The sequence below is a fragment of the Neodiprion pinetum genome, chromosome 6 (genome assembly GCF_021155775.2).
Source record: "Neodiprion pinetum isolate iyNeoPine1 chromosome 6, iyNeoPine1.2, whole genome shotgun sequence".
NCBI lineage: Eukaryota > Metazoa > Arthropoda > Insecta > Hymenoptera > Diprionidae > Neodiprion > Neodiprion pinetum.
The window spans coordinates 22,738,853-22,763,905 of NC_060237.1; the positions used below are offsets into that span (position 1 = coordinate 22,738,853).

The 25,053-nt window shown below is 36.7% G+C and overlaps 4 protein-coding genes and 1 pseudogene across 7 annotated transcripts; 2 read left to right on the plus strand and 3 right to left on the minus strand.

The window, feature by feature from the left end:
* The first annotated feature begins 793 nt into the window (after nt 1–793).
* Nucleotides 794–7,013, plus strand: MED28 (mediator complex subunit 28). Of its 2 annotated transcripts, none has more exons than XM_046633359.2 (4): nt 794–1,021; nt 1,601–1,946; nt 2,206–2,414; nt 5,768–7,013. In XM_046633359.2, exons 1-4 carry the CDS (start codon nt 971–973, stop codon nt 5,966–5,968), a joined length of 807 nt encoding a protein of 268 aa, XP_046489315.1. In that variant the 5' UTR covers nt 794–970; the 3' UTR covers nt 5,969–7,013. The 2 variants fall into 2 exon arrangements, with proteins under 2 accessions (XP_046489315.1, XP_046489314.1); XM_046633358.2 differs by lacking the exon at nt 794–1,021 and adding an exon at nt 1,028–1,356.
* On the minus strand, nt 3,118–16,370 carry LOC124222420 (cytosol aminopeptidase). Of its 3 annotated transcripts, none has more exons than XM_046633351.2 (9): nt 15,973–16,369; nt 15,109–15,224; nt 9,583–9,755; nt 9,241–9,415; nt 8,803–9,130; nt 8,414–8,682; nt 8,155–8,333; nt 7,818–8,054; nt 3,118–3,698 (listed from the first exon to the last, which is right to left on the minus strand). In XM_046633351.2, exons 1-8 carry the CDS (start codon nt 16,057–16,059, stop codon nt 7,828–7,830), a joined length of 1,554 nt encoding a protein of 517 aa, XP_046489307.1. In that variant the 5' UTR covers nt 16,060–16,369; the 3' UTR covers nt 3,118–3,698; nt 7,818–7,827. The 3 variants fall into 3 exon arrangements, with proteins under 3 accessions (XP_046489307.1, XP_046489308.1, XP_046489309.1); XM_046633352.2 differs by lacking the exon at nt 3,118–3,698 and adding an exon at nt 7,031–7,464 and having other exon boundaries at nt 15,973–16,370; XM_046633353.2 differs by lacking the exons at nt 3,118–3,698; nt 15,973–16,369 and adding an exon at nt 15,488–15,787 and having other exon boundaries at nt 7,031–8,054.
* On the minus strand, nt 9,770–14,528 carry LOC138190306 (E3 ubiquitin-protein ligase COP1 pseudogene; annotated as a pseudogene).
* A 370-nt stretch (nt 16,371–16,740) lies between the features above and the next one.
* Nucleotides 16,741–20,045, minus strand: Slu7 (Pre-mRNA-splicing factor Slu7). The gene is made up of 6 exons (XM_046633354.2): nt 19,387–20,045; nt 18,931–19,162; nt 18,564–18,835; nt 18,136–18,459; nt 17,718–18,015; nt 16,741–17,560 (listed from the first exon to the last, which is right to left on the minus strand). Exons 2-6 carry the CDS (start codon nt 19,156–19,158, stop codon nt 16,916–16,918), a joined length of 1,767 nt encoding a protein of 588 aa, XP_046489310.1. The 5' UTR covers nt 19,159–19,162; nt 19,387–20,045; the 3' UTR covers nt 16,741–16,915.
* A 178-nt stretch (nt 20,046–20,223) lies between these two features.
* On the plus strand, nt 20,224–23,806 carry Fbxl7 (F-box and leucine-rich repeat protein 7). Its single transcript, XM_046633355.2, has 2 exons — nt 20,224–20,670; nt 21,143–23,806. Exon 2 carries the CDS (start codon nt 21,156–21,158, stop codon nt 22,458–22,460), a length of 1,305 nt encoding a protein of 434 aa, XP_046489311.1. The 5' UTR covers nt 20,224–20,670; nt 21,143–21,155; the 3' UTR covers nt 22,461–23,806.
* The last annotated feature ends 1,247 nt before the right edge of the window (nt 23,807–25,053 follow it).

Here is a 25,053-nt window from a genome sequence, read left to right on the forward strand (position 1 = left end):
GAGGTAGTAAATGAGGAGAGAGTCGACGTCGAAATCAGGTGAAGGAAACATAGTTATAAGTACGGATGGTATGGCAGCTCCTGATTGACGCTTGATCGCCCTGCATTGCAAGAATTCTTACTCCTATAAGTTTCGGTGCAACGGATGAAGTTGTACTGTGTTGATATTTGGATGGAGTGCAGAATTCATGTTATAATTGAATAATAGAGCCCCAATCCCGAAGGAAACATTAAAATGAATGCAGTGTTGAGAGTACAACACACGAAAAAATACTGCCAATGAGAAACAGACGAGTTTGTTTTGAATCGGTATTCCAAAAATTGCGAGAACAGACTATAAAAATAACCATGGATTTTCACTGCTTCATCGACAATTCGCAGCTAGTCGTTAAGCAATGACCAATTGTGACAAAAAAGACAAGAAATTCACAACATCAGCAATAATACAACAACATCAACACTTATAATTATAAACTCGAATCTAGAGAAATTCATATGCTTACGTGATATTTTCGGGAAGCTGTTACAGTAGTCTCTACTGCCATTGTATTTCCACAGGATCACAAATGTAGAGCGGATGTCCTTTTGATAAAAATGCACTCAAAATATTACGCGAAACACTCCGAGTAGCGTGATTTACACAACGTTATGCCGCACACGTTGTTCCGCGCGCGCTCGTCGTACACAAATGACGCAAAACGCTCCTGGCACAGCTCGACTTTGCTCCGACCACGTACGCGCGCGCCATCTGCAATCGCAAAATTGAACTTCCACACTTATGCTCTGCAAATTTGAGTCGCAGACACTAAGCAAATAAAAAATTCAATCCAACAAACGATTTATGGAGATATTTATTTGTATACCGTTTAGATGGCTTGGGCCATTCAACTCTGAGATTCTAGTCAATGTTCGTACAGTCTATGACCTTTCGAACGTACGCGGTGATGGTTTGATGTGCGTAGCCATAAACAATGCTCTGTAAGCCCATGCCTGGAAGCCTATGGATGGTAGTCAAAAAGAAGGCAAGTTAGGAGCAGTTTGGAGGGCATTCGATGCCTAGCTAGATGAGAACATTTTATTGAAATAAAATTTGGAGATATGTGAATACAGTAGTTTGATTAGAATCTACCTTTATAAATCTTAACTTTCGTCAAACGCGCTTGCGTTCGTCAGAAGGTTTCATTTGAGTCGGTGTAAGCGTTGCGTTTAGCAATTATGATGGCGATTTGACGTGCCAAGTGAATATTCATGCCAAATGTCTGAAAATTTGGTGCGTTTTTACTATCTAATTTGAAACATGGCGACTCCGACAAATGGCAATGGAAATCTGGTCGACGAATTCGAAGAAGCATTTCAGGTTACTAGAATAATATTTATAAGTCATTATTCCAACCTATAAAAGTTTATACCCTCCGAAAAATGCTATTCATGCTCTCAGGATATATTGACAAATAATGCACTAAGCTGTTCACGCATTACTGCGCCACGAAAAACGATGACAAAGAATACAAAATATTTTGAACAAAATTTATCAACCAACCTCAATACTCACTTGAAATGTTTGACTTGACATTTTTGCATAATTTCGAATTCGCTTACAGCAATGTCTGAATGTCTTAACAAAAGATGAAAGCCTTGGGATCAACAACGTAGGCACGGGTCTATCTGTTGACAAAGACGAGGCACGAGCAGAGGTCGAACAAGTTACTTTGAGGTTCATAGATCTTGCTCGGCAAATGGAAGCATTTTTCCTACAAAAACGTTTTTTGCTGTCCGCTTTGAAGCCTGAGTTAGTTGTCAAGGAAGACATAAATGACCTGAAAGTAGAACTTGTCAGGAAAGATGAACTAATCAAGAGGCATTACGACAAAATTTCCATATGGCAAAATCTGCTAGCTGATTTACAAGGCTGGGCCAAATCGCCGGTACAAGGCCCTGCACCTAATGGTGAGATTATAAAACTTCTTGTGGTTCTACTGAGATAAGATATGAAATTGATGAATAAATATTTTTTTTTTTGGCACTGGAAGATATTAGGAATGTCCTCCAGCTCCTAAAGAATAAAAAAAACAAAAATTGGAAAATTTTTCCTTCTTATTCCTCGATACAGTTGAACGGCAGAAAAAACTCAGACCTCAGTGTTATCTCTGATTATGCGATATCCACATTGACATCTGAAAGAATAGTTTTCTTAATCATATCATAGGACTGGCAAATGGTAGTGGAGTTCAGGCGCAACCACCTGGTAATGGAAGTGGGGGGCCGGTATTGCAACAACAGCAGCAGCAGCAACAACAGCAACAGCAGCAGCAACAACAGCAGCAGCAGCACCAACAACAACAACTCCAGCTACAACAGCAATTGCAACAGATACAGCAGCATCAACTGCAGCAGCAACAGCTCCATCAACAACAGGTATTTAAGTAACGTTAATATATTGTTAATGCAACTCAAGTTTACACACTTCTGATGAAATATGTATATATATAATTATATATATATATATTAAGCGTCAAATAACCGACTGATATGGTTTTATTTTAACGGTACGATATTGAGTACTGTGTTTATTATTATACACATTAATAATGATCGCTTCGCAACAGTGGATACAAGTCAGAAAATTTTGAAAGCGAGACATTCCAACATCTTGACTCAATGTCGATACGACACATTACGATCAATTATTTGTGGCTGAATGTCACTGGTACATTTGATCACAAACTAATATTTTAGATACCGTGTAATTAAAAAAAAAAATGTTCGAGTATTTAACACTCCAGAAGTTTTTAAACCTGGGCATTCTGTAGAATTTGAGTGCTATCGTATGAAATTTGCACAAAGGTCAACTGTTTCAAGTGCAGGCCGCACGACTGTTACTATCTATTGGCACTTAATAAGGTGTTGATTTATTACCTAATCTAGTTTTTGTAAATAGGAATTTATTTCACAAATATTTTGAAAGTATTTTTTGCTTAGATTCGTATTACTCAGTATCATCTCCAAGCTTTGGCTTTACCATTATATTTATAAAGATAACCATATTTTGTTTTTCTTTTTTTTTCTTTTTTAATTTTTATTCTTTTTCTAATTGATTTTCTAACAAAGGATAGTTTTGCCACCTAAAAATAATTTCATTTATATTATAGCCATTGCTAGCAACTGAGTCATTTTATATCTTAACTTTATTTCAATAATATAAGACGAAAAATTGATTATATCAAAAATATTTCGTGGCTACATAATACTCACAATAAGTTAGTTATTAAGGTTCACTAAAATTATTGCAATTTAGATGCCCCGTGGCCTAAGAATTTGAGAAACTACTAAGATTGTTGGCAGTTTTACAAATGCACTTTATTTCTTCCGCTGATATCGCTAGTACTCTAAGTAGGTGCCTACCCAGTATGTGGTAAATGCTAAAATAGGTATTCTAAAAATATTGTGGCATACCGTATTTCAAGTAGAAATCATCTTTTTAAACATAAGCTGAGACATTCAGCACGGTCCATTCTTGATTATAGTTAACAGATGATGACTAATTCTCATCAGTCGGCTTTGTGATCCACGTATTTGGCTTCTTTGAAATGATTTAGACATTAGCAGCCATGCTATGTTGAAATATCTACTTGTGAAGTGATCCGTCCCCCTAACCACAAATCGTAGAATGTTGCGTGATGCGTAGGCGCGATAACAGAACTGTTAACAAACATTATCGATTCGAATATCATTAGTACATAATATATAGTGTGCAAAACATTAGACATTATTTTGTACCTGTCAGATGCACCCCTTCATTCATGTGAGCCTGAAAACGCAGAAAATGATCTACCAATGTTATGACATATAAATTTGGCTACATGCAAGTGAGAGATCAGGGATGGCTAGTAAAAAAGTTTATTTATCAAGTCATGGTGAATTAGTGCCTTACCTGAATCTTACTATATGCCAACACAAAGTGCTCTTATTATTTTATCAAATGAAAAACCTAAGCCATCTTTATACAACTGCTAAATCTGCGGTGGTTTTGTAATAACAAAACTAAAATTTACATAGTTACGAAATAACAACACGAAACTATAGAGTGAGCGCTACCAATATAGGTACAACTAAGAAATTTAGAGATTGTTATTTATGGAATCGTCATGTACAGCGATAGCATTAGATAATTAGAGAAATGTGAAAATATGTGCCAAATTAAGTTGTAAAACAGGTACAAATATCTAGCCAAATAAAACGATAACGTGAAGAAATATTTAAAACAGTACAGATTGAACAATAGTATTATTCAGTATATAAAATGTTTCAAAATAGTAAGGTTTATTTCTTGAAATATTTATCTGATATTGTTGATTGTACCAGAAAAACAATACCTATTGTTACTAAAGAGATTATACCCTATTTTAATAATTATTAATATATTGTCACTCCATATCTATACTAGCTGACTAAATATTGGATAAGTAAAAATTCCGATGCTTCCATGATATTATTTATAATCATATATACACAATTCGTGTAAAAAGTAGTTGACTTTCTTTTTACTTTTTAGTTCTGGTTGTTTCTTGGTATATGGGTTCCTCATAGTTTACTTTTACAGTCATTGTTTGTTTCTTATACATTGTTGTTTTTTTACTCTTTTTTTTCTTCCGTGTCACATATCTCATTGTTTACACATCACTGTAATAATTGCTCTTTAATGTCAGTAATTTCATATGTCGATATTTAATATTACCTAAGTTTCGTACATTTGTATTAGTAGGTATCTTCCTTTTGATAGTGGTGGTACGTACTATTTGCATGTACACACGCACATTACTTGCATTTGCACAAGGAATAAAAGGAAACATCAGGAATTCCGAAAGATTAGATTGAATCTTTGTGCAATTGCTATATTGCTATTGTTTCGATTTTCCAAAGTTAACAATTTTTAATTGCGCTCATTGTAGACTCTAAATCATTTGTTTTACATAAAAACAAAGAATAGATTACCTAATTATGTTATGTCATCATCACACGCTAGTAGATATCTTTTAGAATAAAAGCTCTGTTACTGGTGAAATGTTGTGCTTTCTTTCACTCACCTTGCCTACCTATCGCCTGCTCCCAAGTTCCCTTTGCTTCATAGTCTGTCTATCTGTCTACATGCATGCAATATATTTTTACTCATCTTCATTATCGCTTAAATCAATAGGTGCAGTTAACAAAGATCACACATTTATCAGACAATGTTGAATGCGCAGAATTAACGAAATGAAATCTCAACAATTTCTATCGTCTGTGCTGTTTTACCACATGCGCAACTTCCATCATACTCGGGCATGTCGTAATAAAATGTAACACGCTCTCAATTTGAAAGTTTTAAAATTCTTGTTTTAATGTTACGCCACAAAGAACCTCTTCGGTGTACTATCTGCCCCCCTCATTTGTCCGTGACGCACACATTCACATTCATTTGATTAATTTTAAGATGTTGTTGAAGTTCGTAACATTAATGTAACGTTGCATTTTTGTAAGAAAAATCGTTCTTCTGAACTTGAGAATTTTTAGTTACATCTAAATTTCACTAAATCGTAATGAAGCAAAATATACTCATATGTTGGAATATGGGCGTATTTATCATTATTCTAAAATTACGAAACACTGATTTTTGTTTCCATGTTTCATTATGTTAATGTTATCAACTTCGACTCCATATTTGAGGACAGTTTGAACCGAAACTTTGAGAACAGGACTCAAAAACAGTCTTGTTGATTTTAATCTTACAGGTACAACAGGGTGCAGGTGCTCCGCCGCCTCAGGGTCTACAAGGCGTCGGCGTATCGGTGGCGCAACAAGGGATGTTCATGTCACAAGGGGGTGGGGGAAGAGCAGGTGGCTTTGGGGTAGGAGGCGGTGCTTTACAGGGTCCACTCGCATTCCTTGAGAAGACTACAAGCAATATAGGAATGCCGGAAGGGCGGAGGTGACGCGGACGAGGGAGGGGGCGAGGCAGAGGTCGAGGAAGAGGCCGAGGCAGGGGACGTGGTTTAGCACAACCGTCCCTCCTCGATCCTTCCGACCCTTCTTCGTATGCTGCTGCTGCTGCAGCGCCCCTTCCCTCTCAACAACAGCAGCCTCCTCCTCCATGTACTTAAAATTCCTCTTCTTTCTTCGTTCGTTTTCTATAGTTGATTTTATTTGGAGGATTCACTAATTGTAGCAATTACCAACAACATTTCTTTGCGATTACATTTAGTTTTTTTATCATAACGATAAAACTTTTTTGTTCCAATATCCAAATCTTGTTACCTACATACTAAATAAGAAGTACAAAACCTATTTAGAATCGTATGTCATTCTTCACGATAGACTTTTTTTTTGTAATACGAATCGTGAATGTTAATGTTTTTCATGTTACATTGGCGTAGAAAACTTTGACATGCAAATAATAATAGTAAGCAATATTTTTTAAATACTAATTGAGCAATACAAGCATAGATTGGGCATGCTACTGATGAGTGTTTGGTTTCTCTCAAACCAAATTGATCAACCTGGTACGGGTACCATTGTTACTTCATAACTCTTAAATCTGTTGTTAGGTACAGATATTTACTTTGTATTGCTTCGCTACTTCATAGACACGTATACGGCATTTGGTAAACGACTTTGTTACTTGCTCTACAGTTTCTAATGCTGTCACACTCACTTAAAAATTGTTTTATATTTAGTGAATTAAAACGAATTTGCTTCAATTATATCATAGCTGCAATAAATGCAACTATAATAGTACATGCTTGAGGATTCTTCAACAGCGATCGAAGAATCGGCAATGTGTATTTTGTAAAACAATTTGTACATACCTATGATAATCAAATAATCCTTAGTTATCGAGATGTAAATAGAATTAGATAAATACATCATAGTCCTACTTATCTTATTCCACGGTTTATAAAATCACATGTAATCTTGATTCATGTAGAAAATAATCCATTCTATGATGAATAAAATCGAGACTTCATAGTATAATCCAAATATAGATGTATCTCATACACTGTTATAAACCAAATCCGTTTTATTTCAATTCCGTCGGATACTTACATTGATTACTTCAACATATTGATATAAACATGGCATCTTAGGTTACATTACGTTTACTACATCTAACAGTTTATACAACGCCGTATGATACATTGCTCTCGTGGAAGAGATCAAATCTGCCTCTTGTTTCGTTACTGCATAAAAAGACGTTCATCAGGTCATAATACTCAATACTTCATTTTATATAATGTAGAAACTCTACGGTGCATCAGTTGACTCAAGGATGATGATGATAAGCAGAAAGTTTTCGTTGTTAATGGTACATAGTACGAATACTTATATTATTAACGTTATTTGCTAACGCATTGACTTTTTGGTCATAATTCTTTGTCCCAAGTGAAGAAACAGTGGTACGAATAATGAACTAGAGGTATACGCTGGGTGCCTTTGGTAGCAGAAAACAAAAAAAAGGCAATACATAGTTGATATTTTAAAATTGAAATTCCGGACACTGCATTATTTTAAATGATTATGACGTAATCATTATAATACACACTTGTTGTAAGCAAACGATTTCTTACTCTTGATAAAAATTTTACTGAATATGTGAAACTCAGATTCACTTTGCATATTACAATAAAAATAATGATACGCTCCAGAAGTTTTAATTGTACAGGCGACTATCTAGTGATTGATCATGCAAAATATTTTTAAACAAGTATGAATATTTAATCAACAACAGTATTATATCAAGTATACGTTAATGTAAAAGTATCAAATGCACAGTGTTGTACGTACGGTTTGGTACTTATGACAGTTGCTCGAGAAATTGGACGAGGGTACGCGTTGGACGACCTGTCATCCCAGCCGGAAGATAGGGTAGCTCGTCGTTACCAGGACCCATAACACCTGCAATGTCCAAGTGAAGCCAAGGAGCGTCCTTTTCGACAAATTCTCGCAAGAAACCTGCAGCCGTACAAGAACCACCGCCCTTACTCTTACTAAGGTTGTTAACATCCACAGCTTTGTGACTTTCTGTAATCATCGAAAAGTGGGACAGGTTTCAATTTATGCTTAAATTATCTTTCACCTTGAGAAATAATTTTTAATTAGAGTGAGAATAAATTTTCCATACTTGTCATTGCATCATTGAAATGTTGCCAAAGTGGAAACCGCCACACTCGATCACCAGTAAATGTTCCGGCAGTTCTTAGGTTTTCGTATAATTCGGCGCTGTTTGTAAATACGCCTGTAGCAACCCCCCCTAATGCAATTCTCATTGCACCGGTCAATGTAGCAATATCCAAAGTCAATCTAATACGAATAACATAGAGGAGTGATGAATCTGTAGAGGGACAATTTTCGAAATATTACGATCTTCTCACAATTATTACCTTGGTTTAAATTCTTGGGCATAGCACAATGCGTCAGCCAAGATCAGTCTGCCTTCGGCATCTGTATTATCAACGCAAATAGTTTTGCCATTCATCGCAACGACAACATCACCGGGTTTTGTAGCAGTACCGGAAGGTAAATTTTCTGTGAGTGGGATTAAGCCAACAATATTAACTTTCAACTGCAGTTGAGCAGCTGCCTTGATCGAAGCGACAACGCAAGCAGCACCACCCATATCTGCACGCATCTCGTCCATCTGAGCCGAGGGCTGAAAGATTATGTGATTATGTATGAAATTTGACGTTATTACTTGACATGAATCGATTGTATCAAAATATTGGTATGGACAAATTTAGAAATGGTACATAAAAAAAGAGAAAATAATCACCTTGATACTGATGCCACCAGAATCAAAGGTAACACCTTTGCCAACAAAGACGATTGGTTTCTTGGTACCTTTACCTGCTCCCTCATAGCTGATTTCAAGAAATTTAGGAGGTTCAGCACTGCCACGAGCTACGCTCAGGAATGAGCCCATGCCCTTCTGTTCCGCCCATGCCTTGTCGTGTACTTGAACCTTGACCCCGAGTTGTGAAAGCTCGGTAGATACTTGGTTAGCAAAGATTGTTGGGGTCATCAAGTTTGCTGGTGTATCAGCCAGCTTCCGGGCCCAGTTTTGAGCTTCTGCCTTAATAAGTCCTTTATGCCACTGTTGCCTGTGTTGAATAAGATGCATATATCATGATTTATTATTGGCGATACTACTGTATTTTTGCAAGTTCCATGTACCGTTACACATTAAAGACTCGTATTCAATTCAACTTACTTTCCTTCCGAACCATAGAAAGAAACCTGTGGTAAAACTTTCTGCTTTTCTTTATTTTTGAATTCCTGGAAAAACCATGATGCAAGACCAGCTCCTTCAGCTGCTGCTTCAGCATCTCCTAGTGATTCGATGCTTATGTTTTTTATTTCAACGGCGTCCAATGCTCGACATCCAGCTACCAGTGATTTGAAATTTTATGTTATCAAGTATTTAGCAAATGGTTGATACATTGTTTCATAAACAATATGTTGATTTTATACCCAAAGCAGGATTAGTTTGATTGAAGATTTCTATAAAATCTTAGTAAATATCATTCGTGCTGACATGTGAAAAGTGACCTACCAGCGGCTGCTGCCCGTACATTTTCCTTGCCTTCATGTATTTCTTCCAATTCGTTGATACCGAGATTCGGCTTTCCCAAACCAACAACTGCCACTCCGACATGTTGCCTGCTCTCAGCAGGTTCTAGACCCCAGAACACCCTAGTCTCTGTCTTTTTCAATTTCGGCCCAGCTCTGTAATTATTCACAATTGTATGTCATAGTAATTATAAGTGGAATATGGAAATTGTTATGACGCGTATGAAAAAGTTTGAGAACTCGGGACTGCTCGATCGTAATCCAAGGTTTGATAACTGATCTCACATGCGAATAATTTAAATCTGTATTCTAATTATTAAATGAAACGAAAACAATTCATATTTTAAAAACAAATGACAATAGGTGTTACAATAAATGACTGAACAATATCAAGGTAACAAACTATATTACACTGAATGTAACTACCATATCATCGATGTATATCAGGTTCGTTTAGTTTTATTCATCTCTTTTTACATAAATAAATAAACACTGTTTTCACTATACAACATTCATTAGCAATTTAATTAAAAATAGTTTGATTTTGATGTATTTAGCAAATGAATAACATTTCAAAAATATGATTGAATGAATACAAAGAGAAAAGATGAGTGGAAAAAAATGTTAAGAAAATCTCACATCGCAAAATCTAGGTACAAGTAAAAAGTTGTGCTCCAATATATTCGCATAACAAACTTGTGACATGGTAAACCTGAATGTGAAAGCTAATTAGAAAAATGCAGCAATTTTTTCGATTATACAGGAATAAAGATAGTACGTATTTTAGAAAATATGAGTGAGGACTTGACTATGATCGATATTATAGTTTCCTAATAAACTGTTGAAACGGAGCCTATAAAATACGTATTATTGAGTGCTGATGGTTTTCATTGTACACATATTGAAAATACACTATCTGACAACAAATGGAGTACATCAAAATCAAGTAATAGAACAATAATGAACTTTACACTTGTGATCAATTTTTTGTTATTACAATAATATTACCACGCTAGCACAGAAAGATGACTACACTGTTGATGTGGACATACAACTATGAACACATGAATTTAAACTTTGCAGAAAAATTGAATATGATGAAAGGAAGAACAGCATCTAAATTTGAGCATTTAATATACAATTCTATCCGGCAACTTGTAGTTTTGAGAATTCTAATTTTACAACATTTTCAGGTATATTTGAAAATATATATAGACATGAATTGGAAATTTCTATGTTTCTTGGATACCAATTGATCAATCAAATATGATACAATTTTTATTTGTTTAAAATACAGTCTAAAAATATACTGTGTTTTTCAATTATCTGTTTCATATTTAGAATGTCTGTAGATATAAGTACAGTATTTATTTAATTTTTGTTTACACAGAGCAATTTACTTCACGATAATTGTCCAATTATACACTTATAATATTTCTGTTTATTGCAACTAGCTACTCGGAAAAAGAACAACAATTAACTACTACTATATATCACATTACGGAACATTGATATTCTTTACAAAGCCTGAAATTTTATTCAAATATGTATATATTGGCACAAAATTTGCAACGACCTGTTTTATTGCTATTATTAATTAGTCATTTGTTCACCAGGCTCAAAGTTGCACGAACTTAATTCTTGGCAAAACTTCTTTGACAAAATTATATTTACTCATATAGCAATATTACAACTATACCTATTAAATGTATATCAATTCCTAATAGTCATATCGTGTTTTCTAACACGTAAATCTGACCCATTTATAAATTCCCTCAAATTGAGCATGCGAAGGTAAAGCTTATATTTACATAGCCGTACATCTCGGCATTATTATTAAACTGGGTTTGAAAGATTATGCAATTATTTTACAATAAAATATCCTTTTAGTAGTAATATAACTTTTTGGAATTGGAACATGATTTTTAATCATTAAAAATCAGTTTAAATGATCTTTTCACAGAGATACCGGTGACTTTCCATGAACCTCAGTATTGAATACTTTTTTCTTTCATTAGAATCATTTATGATAACTTTTAAAATAACAACTGGTGGCATTCTAGTATTGAAGAATATGTTAAATATGTAGATAATTATTAGGTACCCGGTAAAGTAAATTTATTAATGTTATAGCAATATTCTAATTCTGTAATGATAATTTATCCATGGTTATCCAAGACCAGTAATACAATTATTATGCGTGCTAATAAGACTTGAAGTCGGTTCGCTAAGGATGTAAAATCGTCAGTACATTATAAGTGTGGATAATTCATGCCAGGATAAAAAGTGCACAAAATTCATCACAAATATGAAATAAAATATGAAATACATTCTGAAATCCTATACATATATACAATAGGTACATGTGGTACAATTACACATGTGCAACATTTTTTTGTTGGATCAAATCATACAGCTTCCAGATAAAAAACATCACTGGTATGCAGTTTAATGATCCTGCAGTACATTTCCGTTTCATTCCATTTACTTTATTAGCAATGTTTTACTGATTTGATCCATAAAAATGCGTCAAGTAATTACTTTCAATCTTTCATTTCTTCGAATTATGTTCAAATAAGTTCCAAAACTTTAATAATACCCTGAGAATTAGCTGCTACTAAAACATTAGACCTTTGTCTCCAACAGACAGCTGATACAAATTCATTAAGTTCTTCCTCCTTTTTTTCTTGCATCTCTAAAACACTTTTTGCAGCATTAAACTTATTTGAGAACAGTTGTTTCGTTAATCCCTTGTAATAAATATACAGTGCATTATTTTCTGACCCACACGCAACGTATTCACCGTCTGTTGCTAGGCCAATGAAGTTCTTCTCATTTACGTGACCCACAAAAGTCCTAACACAGTGAGGACTATTGATGTTCCACATTTTCAACTGAGAATCTGTACTTGCAGAAACAATTTCTTCTTTGTTTATGAATTTAACATAGGACACAGCTTTGCGGTGGCCTTTAAATACACATATCGCTTCCTTCAGGTTACGCAAATCATAATAATGCACACAATGATCCGCTGATCCAAACGCTAAATGACAAGAGCTTTCTGGATTAAATTTAACAGAGCAAATATTTGCCTTAGCCTCGAGTGAAGCTACAGAGTGGTCACTGTTGAGGGACCATAATTTCACCCTTGCATCATCCGATCCTGAAGCTATCAGCCTTGTGTCAACATCGTTGAAGTCGACGGACCAGCAACGTTTCTCATGTTCTTGAAATACTTTGGTACGTTGACCAGTTATAGTATCCCATACAGTGACTGTTCCCTCGTAATCAGCAGAAGCCAACATTCCTTTATGATAGGAATTCCACGAGACGCACGATATCTTTGAACTACATATCATTTCAGCGCACGGATAATGAATGTCAACACTATCTCGTACCACTACTCCGTAATCAAACACTTTGATGCGTTTTGTGACACCAGCAATAGCAAAGAATTCGTTATCTTTGTCAAACTCTATACTCGATACGATAGTAGAGCTATTAAACACATCCGATGAATAATTCAATGTAGCTAATGTTCGCAGAGAGTTATACCTTAAAAACTTGACTAAATTATCCCTGAATACATCTAATCCAGAACTAGTTCCTGGTTCCGTTTCTGTTTGGTGCTGGACCTTTTCGGACTGTTCAAAAAGTAGATCTTTGATACGAGTGTCAGCGTAGCATTGAACAAATTCGTCAAAATGTGCATGCATTCTCTTCCGGCGAATTGCCAAGATTGAAGTGGCACTGTTTTGTTTCTGTATCATGGCTGAAGCAAAAAGATCGTTATTGCACGAATCTGGTGGATTTAGGTCTCCATTCTTAACCATGTTTGAGTCTATGATATCAATTAGCTCGATCATTTCTCGCTTGATAGCCGAAACTTGTGCAGTATCAGTTTCGCTGGATTTTTTCAAATCCTCAACACGAGGGCATTTGCTCTGAACTTCTTTTAAAATATTTTCAACTTCCTCAATGTCACGCTTGATCAAAGCGACTTCCTTCGCCAATTGATTTCTTTGGTCCTCTTTGTGCCTGAGCAAATGTCTCAGAAATTCGTGAAGCAATTTATTTTGAGTCGCGCAGGATTCGGCTTCGAGTAAATTTTTCCTCTGCATAAGGACCTCCAGCATTACATTTACATCTGGTAAAGTTAAATTAGCACTTTCCGCTGCTACAAAGCCTCTCAGTCCATCACATACTGGAATGAGCATATCGATTTCTGTTTGAGAAAGACCTCCAACTCTGGTACTTCCTGTACCGCTTCCCGAATCACCAGGGCCTTTCATTCGCATTTTATACTTTGCGATCAAATCGTTCAATACGAAATTAGGAAATATATCCTGCTGGGTTAGTGTGAAACTACATTTCGGGCAGCGGCCATTGACTTCGAGCGAATTGATAATACATGGGTAGCAAAATGTGTGACCGCATCGAGTGATGTGTGGTTCATTCATCACTTCGATACATATGGGGCATAGATAATCATTATTTTTGTCTTCAAGGGTACCACTGATACCTTGGAGTACATTCGCAGATTGCAATAAACGTTTAACACTCCGCGCACGTCGAGTGGTGGATAATGGCGAAGCCTCGTTACCTGAGCTAACACCCACACCACTGCTTTCAAGTTCGCCACTGTCACCAACAGACATTGTTGTATTCTGCTCTTAAATTATGTAGTGGAGTCTAATATCTGTGTTTATAGTGAATTTTTAGTGAGTGTGTTTAGGATCTTCTTATTCGGTGCTTGAGTGAAGGCTGTAACGGTTGTTTTGAGACGTCGAATCGAATGATTGGTGAAAAATTTGATATGACGAAGTGAAATGTTGGCCGGTTATGAAAATATTACTATTCGTTTTAATTCTTGATCCGTTAACAAATCGACGTAGCTCATTTTTTTGGGTAAACGCCAACACAGCCTATCCCTTCCTGAAACAATCAAAATAATGCCTGTGAGCTCGTGGGAGTGAAAAATGTAAAAAAATCAATTCAAGTTAGCAAATTGCTTTCATTAGATAAGGTAACAAAAAATTGAAAAAGGAATTTAAAACAAAAAGAAAGCTTGAATAAGATTGATAAAAGACGGCTACGAGAAGATAATGAAAATTATCATTGGGGTGGGGCTCAGGCAGCATTATAGTAATTGTTTCAGGCTGTAATGTAATGTAAAAAATGGCAAAACACATTGGATAAAATTAAACGAACAAGAATTGTTGGATGTAAATAATAATGATAAAATATTTACTTACAAACGCACTTATAAGAAACAAGTTTTTTGTCACAAGAACTGAAATAAGATACGCGTAAATATACTAAGCTATGATCTACGATTATTCTTACCTGATATGGTCATTCGTTCTAACAGCTAACCATAAATTGACGGAAATTTTGGGGATCGAAAACTTAAATTCGACTACACGGAAAATATAAGAATTCACATCGAAAGCATAAATTGCAGCTTAGTATTGAATCGGATTTTTGTTAGTCATCTTGTAATACTTACAGAGAAATGTTTTCCAGTAACTTTCCATTCACAAGTTCGTTATATTGTACAGCTGTAGGTGTTAGCCTAACACCATCTTGGCCTTCCGTCTCGTATACCCCAAGCACTAATCCCTTCTGTAATAAATATTTGAACGAGTTTATATTATTGTCGTCACTTTTTTTTGAAACAGGTAAGATTTGACAAAAGCACTGTTTTTGTTTTCGACAGGGCGAAATTCAAAATCTGTATTTATTTGTCCTCTACGATTCGTCGATACTATGTTTACTGTATCGCCTATTACTGATTTGTAATACCAATGCTCAGTATAAACTTGAAAAACGAAACAAATGAGTCCTACGAGCAAGCAATTATTAAAATTAATACATTTAATTCTCACCATTGTGTGCACTTGTCGGTTTACTGGGTTTACTACTCAATGTGCGAATAACATTATAAAGACGCATAAATATTTGCGAGTCATACCAGTGAATCACTTCATCCACATTTAGAAGGGTATTGATAAATGACTTTATCAGCAACATGCATTATGTACTATCGGTTAGTCTCGGTTTATAATTTCCACAACATATAGATAAAATTGTCGCAAATATGCAGCTGAACGATTACTGGCTAGTTAATAACATTAATATCGGATATTCCTTTACGGAAAAATATTAGAACCCGTATCGAAGGACATTACGCGAGAATAAAATGATATAAAAAGTAACGGACATAACTGTGTGACTTACTGTACAATTAGGCCAAAATGTAGACGAAAAAAAAGAAGAAAGGATATTACGGTTTACGATAGAGAAAAAGACAGAGAAATGAGACAGAAAGAAGACAATTTTCAACCTAAATAATTTCAACGATAATAATCACCTTCATTGTCGATTGGTGTGCGAAGAAACGCAACTGATTTATTCCTTGTCGTACTCCTTTGGGTCTGACAAGAAGCAATGCCATCATTTGCTCGCAAGAGCAGAAACAAATACTTATCTCTCGACCCTCTGCCGCCCGAGCAACGCTTAATGGTCGGCCATACCGGAATTAAATTTCAGACGAACAGCGCCGATTCGAGGCAGAAAACATGTGGAATTTTTAAAATACACGATGCGTTACGAATGTTGGAAAATATTTCCGATAATTCGCTTTTACCAGTAACTGCAATGTCGCTACGGCTGTTAATAGAGAAAAAAAAGAGGCCAAAATTGGAAAATATACAAAACTGTTGACAAGAAGGGATTAAGATTTAGTAGGTAAATACCACTTGTCGGATATCAACTGGAATTTGGATTGTTTTTAAGGTTATAAATCAGTCCACATGGTTGCCTGCTGTCGGCGTTGTAATCCGCTAGACTAATTCGGCATAGTTTAATCTGGACGCACGATCGACCGGTTATTTACGATAAAATTTATTGCAAGACTAGATAGCCCCAACACATTTATGATTGATGTAAAATGAAATTAAACTAGATTTTTGAATTGTAGAGTTATCCTTGTGAAGCACAATATTGCCAATCAAGTCAACTATACAAACCGAAAAAAAAGGTTCTTAATACCTTTCTTTAGAGTTTAAGATGACTTGCCAAAACTAAACGGAGCACTGGTTTGAAGAAATTATCCGGAACTAAATATTTGCAGCCAAAGTTACATTGTCAATAGATATTATTTTTTAATAAATACAACAACGGGATAAGTTTCGGTAAACAAACGATTTACATTAATAACGGAGGTTCTTTGTACAGATTTTGAAGTTTCTGATCATTAATCGACAAATAAAATTTTCAGATTGAATTCGATTTGTCTGGATCAAAAATTAAGATTATTTATTCAGAAAATGTGCCATAGGATCTTCGTCACGTTTTCGTTTCATCTGGAAAGCTTCAATTTCTTCTGCAGTTGGTTCTTTAACTTCGAACATGCTGTTATAAGGCCGTTTTCGTTCATCCATTTTTAGCAGTCTGTCTGCTTCCTTTTGATTTTCAACTTCTTTTCTTAAAGCTTCTTTCAATTTATCCTCATCTTTATTTGCCTTTTTATTCCTTCGTTTTTCCTTTTGCTTTCGTTTCTTACTCTTCTTTTTGGATTTTGATTTACGTTCTGTTTTTGATTTCCAATTCTCTTCCTCATTTGAAGAATCACTTGAGTCCTTGTCATTGACTGAGGAATCGCTGTTTTGTTCAGCATCTCGTGCAACTACCATCTGTTCCTCTTTGGTCTCTAATATGTCAGTCTCTCTTACTTTTTGGTTCTGTTCATCTATTAAGGTAGGCCCCGGGGTTGGTACATCTGTAACTTGTTTTCCAGCATCACCAGTGCAATAGGAATTCTTAACAAATGAATGACAGCACCTATATCCCCAATGGCCCCCTTCCCAGTAGGAACCCCAAACCGATGTGTGATTGTTTGGAAAAACATCTTCTTCATATTTTGAACGTATCACTTGCTTTTCTTGACCTTTAATCACCTGTTGATAAATTTTTTTTAAAAATTGTCAAGTCGATCAAACTCTGGAGAAACATCAATGATTGGAATATTGAATACTTCTATGAGTCGAATGCACTATCGACAATAATTGTCAGCACTGAACAGATATGGCCATGTCGTAAAACTCAATTCATTACCTTTCCATATCTCGAGTATTCGACATAGTCTTCAGTCTGAGCAAGTAGCAAAGCGGCAGGTGGTGCCTGAAGATGTTCCGCACCTCCGTATCTCTTAATCACACCACCACGTGCCTCGTCTTTAAGTTCGTCCCGTTTTTTATCGTATTCCTGTTTGAGTAATTCAAGCTTAGTGGGTTCGGCCAAAAGATGAACATCAACACCGCGTTCATGAGCATCCCATGCAAACAGCTGTGCAACAGCATGTTGCTGAGTGTCACCAGAGAAACGTGCAAAATTTTCCCCTCGGTAAGCAACCCTGCAGAAAAAGGAACAGAAGATTTATAAAATCTCGTATTGTCGCAGAACGTACAATGGATGAAAAATACTTTAAATAAATCAATGGATGAGGGAAAATTACATTAGGTAAAGAACTCACTCTTGATCCGTCCCTGCGTAAGGATTGTCCCTCATAGACCTCGTCTTGGGATCATAATATGCTGAATTTGGATCCAAATTTCGCAAGTACTTAGCAGTATCTTCTCTAATCCTCAAGTTTCGTACAGTAATTCGTTGCTTTGAGTCAACTTTTGTACCAGGCATGTCCACCTCGTCTACGTATTTGTCTTCATCTTTGTCCGAATCTTGCTCGTCGTTTTCTTCTGCATTTAATTTATCAGCACGCATTTGTCTCTTGGCATCTTCTATTTTTTGATATTCTTCAACAATAGCTCTGTGTTCCGCTGGGTCATAGCCTGCCCATCTAATTTGATAATTAAAAAAACAAAACGGGTTATATTTGTGATAAAAAAAAGCTTATTTGTAAATGTAATGGACAATTATTACTTCTCTTTTCATCACTCTCACCTATCTCTTTTACCATCGTAATCGACAGATAAATCAGGTTGGACAAATTCATCTGGCGCAATATTAGCATTAGTAAATTTAGCCCCAATTTTTCGAGGCCTTTCCATGCAATCTTTTTTCTTATGCGTAACAGCTCCGCAATTTTCGCAAGCTCCTTTTCTATACTTTACTGCTACTTTGCTTGTATCTACACCACGTTTGTACCATTCATCCAAGTGGCTGAACTGTCTTTGTTTCTCAGGTTGAGGTCTTTGATGTTTGAGTGTTGGGCCCTGTTAATGTGACATTGGATAGATTATTTCGTTTTTATCAAGGATTATGGCGATGGTTGGTTTATCCGAGGAAAAAAATTGACAACAAAAAATACCTCTGCACCAAAATACCAAGGTGTAGCGCTGATGTATTGAGGAATGTGTGGATTTATATCTTTCCCTTCCTCGTCAACAGCTGCAGGCGCAGTACCTGCTTTCCGAGCCTCCTCTAGCTCTTTTGCTTTGCGCCAATCTTCCCTGCTCTTTTTTCTCGGCTCATCCTCAAACTCGCTTTTATTTTTAAGTATCACAGATACAGGAACGTTGGCCGATGGAGTTGTCATTTTGCTGAAAAAACAATATACATAATTCGTTTGTCAGCAATGTAATTGAACAGCACTTACATGTCAACTGGTTAATTTACAGTGCTTGTTACAAAACTTTTTTCAAACGTTATTTTTGTAACAAATGGGTGAAAAGCGCACTGATGTAGCTCACTGGCAGTTTTACAAATTTTTGATCGTGTTCCACCGCAAAGAAACAGATAACCGTATGAGTAAATAATGCATTACCTTTGCGCAGTGTCCGGCCCAGAGTTTCACCATGCAGCAATATCCGATTTTGTGGGTAGTAAATACGTAGAAAAGCAATATTTACATCTCTTAGATTTTCAGGTTACAAGATACAAACTCAATCTCAATCAATTGTAAGCATATTAACGTAAGTAGAAAATTTAGTTCACTTTTGAGGGCTCCTCGCAGGTAAGTTTGTCACTTCACACGCGTTAATAACGTAATATCAATCGCCAAGTGTTCGATAAATGATTTAGAACACGTCAAAACGTCAAGTAACTGAACCGAAGTTCTTTCTCACTGAAATATAATAATACTGGAACAATCACTTGTATGGTTATGTATACGCTTGGTTTTCCGGAGGGAGAAAGATGCCTTGAAGGTGAACTGCTGTTTCTTTTGCACCGGTACAGTCCTTCAAAAAGCTTGTATACCAAAGGTTAGTGTCTCTTTCGCACGCTTTTCCCTTTGCTGAATTGTAACAGAATATTTTTGCTTAGACGATCTCACGCATGCACAGTAGCCAGTAGAAAGAGACGCCACTTCACCTCCGACATGTCCAGAACTAACCGACCGTACTACGTCTCCGTCTAACTCGAGCTATGGCTGGATTTTCACAGGCTGCAAGCAGCACGACGCCGCGACAGCGAATAACTATCCGTGAAAATGTATTGGACATAGCTGCGACGTCATAGGTGACGTTACGCAATTTGTCAATAATAGAGTAACTCTTTTCTGATTTTCTTTCACTTCTACAGGAAAAAAAACGTCGGTACATTCCGAAATTAATTTCGCGTAGAGGGGAAAATCTTACAAACGTTACTGTTCGATCAATTCAGCAATGTCGAATGCAGCTTTCGTGAAAGCGTACCTTAACACGCTGCATTTAAAAATGGCCAACGCCGCAGGCGGTCAACCACTTGTAATTTTCACCTTCCAGGTTCCAGTTTCTACAGTAAACCGTTTGGTTAACGATTAATTTTCCAACAGGCGGTCGTCACGATTCAAGACAATTACTTTTGCCCGCTTATACTCTTCAGTGCTATTCACACGTACTTTCAATTAGACGTTAAAAGTACGGTGGATGGCCAACCGCACCAAAGTGAAAGGAAGGACAAAGGATCACCGCGGAAAAGGATCCGTGTAGTTGAACCGTGTACTATGAATTGGAACGTAAAATGGAGGGCCGTGTAGCTGGTCGACAATATTCGTTGTTATCCTCCGCCGCCTTTCCCTGCTCGTGAAGATCCCACTACTCGATATTGTTACTTTGTCGTAAACGAGGTAATTATTGACCATGCTGTAAACTTATCATTAACTAACTTCCGCTTAGGATTAAATCCCGAATGGTAAACCACCTGTCAGCGCTGTTTACCCGTTCTTGAAGGTACTGAATTACTAAAATTCCTTGAAACGTTATTAAAGAAGTACTTGAAAAATGCGTGTGCTTCTCCACACTCCAAAGCTAATGTTAGAGTCACAATCGTTACCAGTCATGTTATGAAAGCAAAGGACCGCCAAATCGTCACAATATGATAAACATTACCGATCAAATAAGCATTACTTGGAAAAATTGACAATTTTGTAAGTGAGAGCCACTTGTCTTACCGTACTACAAAGATCGTATGAAACACCTTAAAAACTATCATTATTTCTGTTTCATCAATCTATACTATGAATACCATATGTACCACTTCACCCTCATAAGCCAAACCAAGTTCTGTTGTTTCTTTCACACGGATGCTACTGATTTCAGGGTGGAGAATGGAATGGATGGATCGTGCCCCCTACTCCTCTCAAATTTTGGCGAACAGAATGGTTCCGATCGTGGAGTTGGATATCTGGTGCAGAAGTTGCCACTGTACAGGCCAAGCCCAGACACGAGTGACTTGGGCTACCACACCTTGGACAATAGTGCTTGCAGGTCATCGTCGTCTACTTCAAACGTCACAGCTCCCATCAAACATCAACACCAGCATCAGCAGCAAAAGACTCTGTGCCAATTGGACGAAGAATTGTTATTGAAGATTTTTGACTGGCTTACAACCAAGGAACGATGTACAGTAGCTCAAACATGCCATCGACTGCGAGAAGTTGCATGGCATCCCTCCCTATGGCACGACATAGAGATGGACCATACGCAGTGTGTGACTACAGCTATGAATGCAATAGCATATCATGGCCACCATTCCAGAATCCATCGTCTCATCCTGGACGGAGCCAGCGGACATCCTGGAGTCCTAGCGGCTCTTCCTTTGCCAAGACTGACGACTCTGGCCTTGCGTCACCTGAGACATGTGAATGATGACATTGTTGCAGCAATACTGGACAATTGTATGCATTTAAGAGAGCTAGACTTAACCGGATGTGCCTTTGTCACAAGAGCCTATACTCACCGCAGTGCTCTGCAGCTCCAATCGTTGGATATGAGTGATTGCCACGGCGTGGACGATGCTGGTCTTGCTCTCACCCTTTCTCGCATGCCCCATCTCTCTTGTCTTTATTTACGACGTTGTGCACGAATAACCGATGCCAGCCTTGTTGCTGTGACTTCATACTGCGGAACTTTGCGTCAACTTTCCGTATCAGATTGTGGAAGAGTAACAGATTTTGGTGTGCGAGAATTAGCTGCGCGTTTGGGTCCGTCTTTGAGGTACCTTTCCGTTGGCAAATGTGATCGTGTTTCGGATGCTGGAATCCTAGTTGTCGCACGACATTGCTACAAGTTGAGATACCTAAATGCCAGAGGATGCGAAGCACTCAGCGATACTGCTGTCCTCGCATTGGCCAAGGGCTGCCCTCGCATGCGTGCCTTTGACCTCGGGAAGTGTGACATTGGTGATGCAACCCTGGAGGCTCTATCAACAGGTTGTCCAAACTTGAAAAAGCTTTCTTTACGGGGCTGTGAACGCATAACTGATGATGGCCTTGAAGCTCTTGCCTATTATGTCCGTGGCTTGCGGCAATTGAATATTGGAGATTGTCCAAAAGTCACTTGTCTTGGATATCGTGCTGTTAAACGCTATTGTCGACGCTGTGTCATTGAGCACACCAACCCTGGCTTTTCGAGTTGATCTTTAGCATCATTTGCGTGTCATCACTCGATCCAGTGTCATTTTTACATATAAGTACATTTTTTTTTGTTCTCTTCAACTGCCACATTCCACGGAATGGAGCAGTCCCAATTTTTGGGATGATTTTAATCCGTCCAGTGCCACTTAGTGTTGCCATATGAAAATATTAAATTGCATGATGATCGTGTAAAGATTAGTATTGAGAATTAAACGTCCATGTACAATTGCAGCATCAGATGAAAAGAGAAGACATAAATATATATATGTGTAAAATTTTATAGACTAATATTTGGTAAACAAAAAACGTATATTCGCCTTATTCAACGTATACCGTATTTACCTGAAAATAAGACACAATGCACTATGAAACTTGATAAACCAGTGCTCAAAGTCGACAGTTTCTTATTTTTGTGTAAATATTTTTACTTACACGAATGTATACGCTACATTAACATTACAATAGACTACAATAGACTGAAATTTATGATTAGTGAGTTGGAAGCGTACATGACCCTAAAGAAATTTGATCCATAAGAATGTATTAAAACGACAATATTTAACAAAATTTTCAAATTATTTGATCAGCATGATCAATGAGCATAATGATGAGCAATAAAATTCAAAATTTTAAAAAAATTTTTTCCATGTTATTTAAATGGGAAATAGAAAATTGAGAATCGCCACCTCTAAATATCAATATTAAGAGCTCATATTTTACCGAGGTCATTTTTGAGGGACACTCGGAAGATTTTTCAATGTTCTTCGAAAAAAAAAATAGTCGGTTTTTTTGAAACACTCAATGTATAATGATGAGTGTAACGAAATAGATAGGGATAGAGGGTATATCTGAAAATAGATAATGAAATTTTATACCTATGCGTTTTCTATACAAAATGCATAAAAGAGATTATCGCGTTATAGCAGCGGGATCTTTTTTTCCCCTACCGTGTTCGTTGATGTTCAAAGTCCTTTTATCTCATCCCAACTAACACATTCTTGCATCTTTATTAAAATTATGGAGATGTTACTTTTTCCCTGTTCGAATAGATTTTGCGAGGGAAAAATAGAAGCTCCATTGCAAAATCGAGGGTTATGGGTAGGCGATATATAAATAAATATATATATATATATTTCTTTTTAACACGTGTCAAAAGTTTTATATTTATAATCTATAGTATTTAACGTAATAAATTAAAGAAGTAACGAATATCGAAATGAATATAGCATGATGATAATGACTTCATGTCTTGTTATATTTTTAATTTATTTCTCGCAATATATAATGATGTAAAAACAAAAAAATACGAAAATATTAGATAGAAAAAATAAAACATCCATTACATAAATTGTTTTCTAATTATTACGCGCTAATTTTTGATTACCCGTCCACGAATCTCTTCCGTAGAAAATAGCAGTAAAAACAAATATAACGCTTGCCAAAATTTGCAACGTTCCAATTTTTAATGTTTTCGATCTGCCGGATTATGAATCTTTGCTTTGTACATCATATCTGCGAACAGTTATTCGTCGATACGCAACGTCAGATGAATTCTATCTCCGGAATTTAGGTGATAATCCGAAAGTGTACGGCCGTTCTCCAAATAACATCCGTACGCCCATAGCTTCTGTCTTTCAGGCGGCCACGCCTCGCCCCTTTCGAACCCCAAATTTCTGCAAGAACTTTGCAATGTCGTGAAAATTCTGCGCTTCAACGTGTCGACGGTGTCGGAAAAAGAGACATCCGCGAGTCGAATCCTTCTCCCATCCATCATTCGTATCGTCACACCATCGTACTGACCGCAAGCTAATGTACGAGCTTAAAATCAATATTTGAAACAATGCCGACCTGACTAGGGATTTTAACAGAGTATAAACTTTAGACTTGTTCCAAGATAGAACCTGTAAAGATCACAGAGCTTACATACATGGAGATTAGAGAGAGTATAAACTGGGACCTGGATTGGATTGAAGGAAAACGTCAGCATATTCACTCCATGTTTGTAAAATCTATGGTGGAGATAACAACGGCCTAGTCGGTCAAACTTCATCAGGTTGATTATGAGCGGAAATAGAGTGATAAAATACTCAACGCAATACGCATGGCACTATTGTACCTGATTTTTTACTACAGTCAGCGCACGACATCTTCGCAATAATTTTCAGACCAGCAATCGGAAACTCAGCGAACGTGAAGTGTGAAAGATCAGCAAACGAAGTGAACTGGAGCTATTTTCATGGTTCAAAAATTGACGATGCACGGTATCATTCAGAGCTTAATTGAAACGGCATGTGACATGGAATTCACTGTTTCGAGTCGGAAAAACTACCCCATTTAAGCGATGATTGCTAAAATTAACAGTAGAGATGGGCAGGGAATGAAAAGCCTTTGCTTTAAGAGAAAACGGTTTTGTCAATTCGATTCAAACATAGGCACTGAATCACGATTAGACACCCGGAAATCACCGACGCCCACATCCTTCTCCTGTGGAGACGATTCCAATCTGTTTCCGGCTATAAATCGGTGGACCATTATTGGTAGCCCCCCAGTCTGACATTTATGTATCACGTACACAACACTGTCCAATTAACAAAG

Excerpts from the sequence above, each read along its gene's own strand:
- MED28 (XM_046633358.2), top strand. The coding sequence starts at position 1,297 with ATGGCGACTCCGACAAATGGCAATGGAAATCTGGTCGACGAATTCGAA. Across the intron at positions 1,947-2,205 it reads ACAAGGCCCTGCACCTAATG|GACTGGCAAATGGTAGTGGA; the intron begins GTGAGATTATAA and ends ATCATATCATAG. Across the intron at positions 2,415-5,767 it reads AACAGCTCCATCAACAACAG|GTACAACAGGGTGCAGGTGC; the intron begins GTATTTAAGTAA and ends TTAATCTTACAG.
- Slu7 (XM_046633354.2), bottom strand. The coding sequence starts at position 19,158 with ATGACAACTCCATCGGCCAACGTTCCTGTATCTGTGATACTTAAAAAT. Across the intron at positions 18,460-18,563 it reads TACGATGGTAAAAGAGATAG|ATGGGCAGGCTATGACCCAG; the intron begins GTGAGAGTGATG and ends TTATCAAATTAG. Across the intron at positions 17,561-17,717 it reads AATACTCGAGATATGGAAAG|GTGATTAAAGGTCAAGAAAA; the intron begins GTAATGAATTGA and ends ATTTATCAACAG.
- LOC124222420 (XM_046633351.2), bottom strand. The coding sequence starts at position 16,059 with ATGATGGCATTGCTTCTTGTCAGACCCAAAGGAGTACGACAAGGAATA. Across the intron at positions 9,756-15,108 it reads TTACTGGAAAACATTTCTCT|AGCTGGGCCGAAATTGAAAA; the intron begins GTAAGTATTACA and ends GAATAATTACAG. Across the intron at positions 8,334-8,413 it reads GCCCAAGAATTTAAACCAAG|ATTGACTTTGGATATTGCTA; the intron begins GTAATAATTGTG and ends TATTCGTATTAG.
- Fbxl7 (XM_046633355.2), top strand. The coding sequence starts at position 21,156 with ATGGATGGATCGTGCCCCCTACTCCTCTCAAATTTTGGCGAACAGAAT.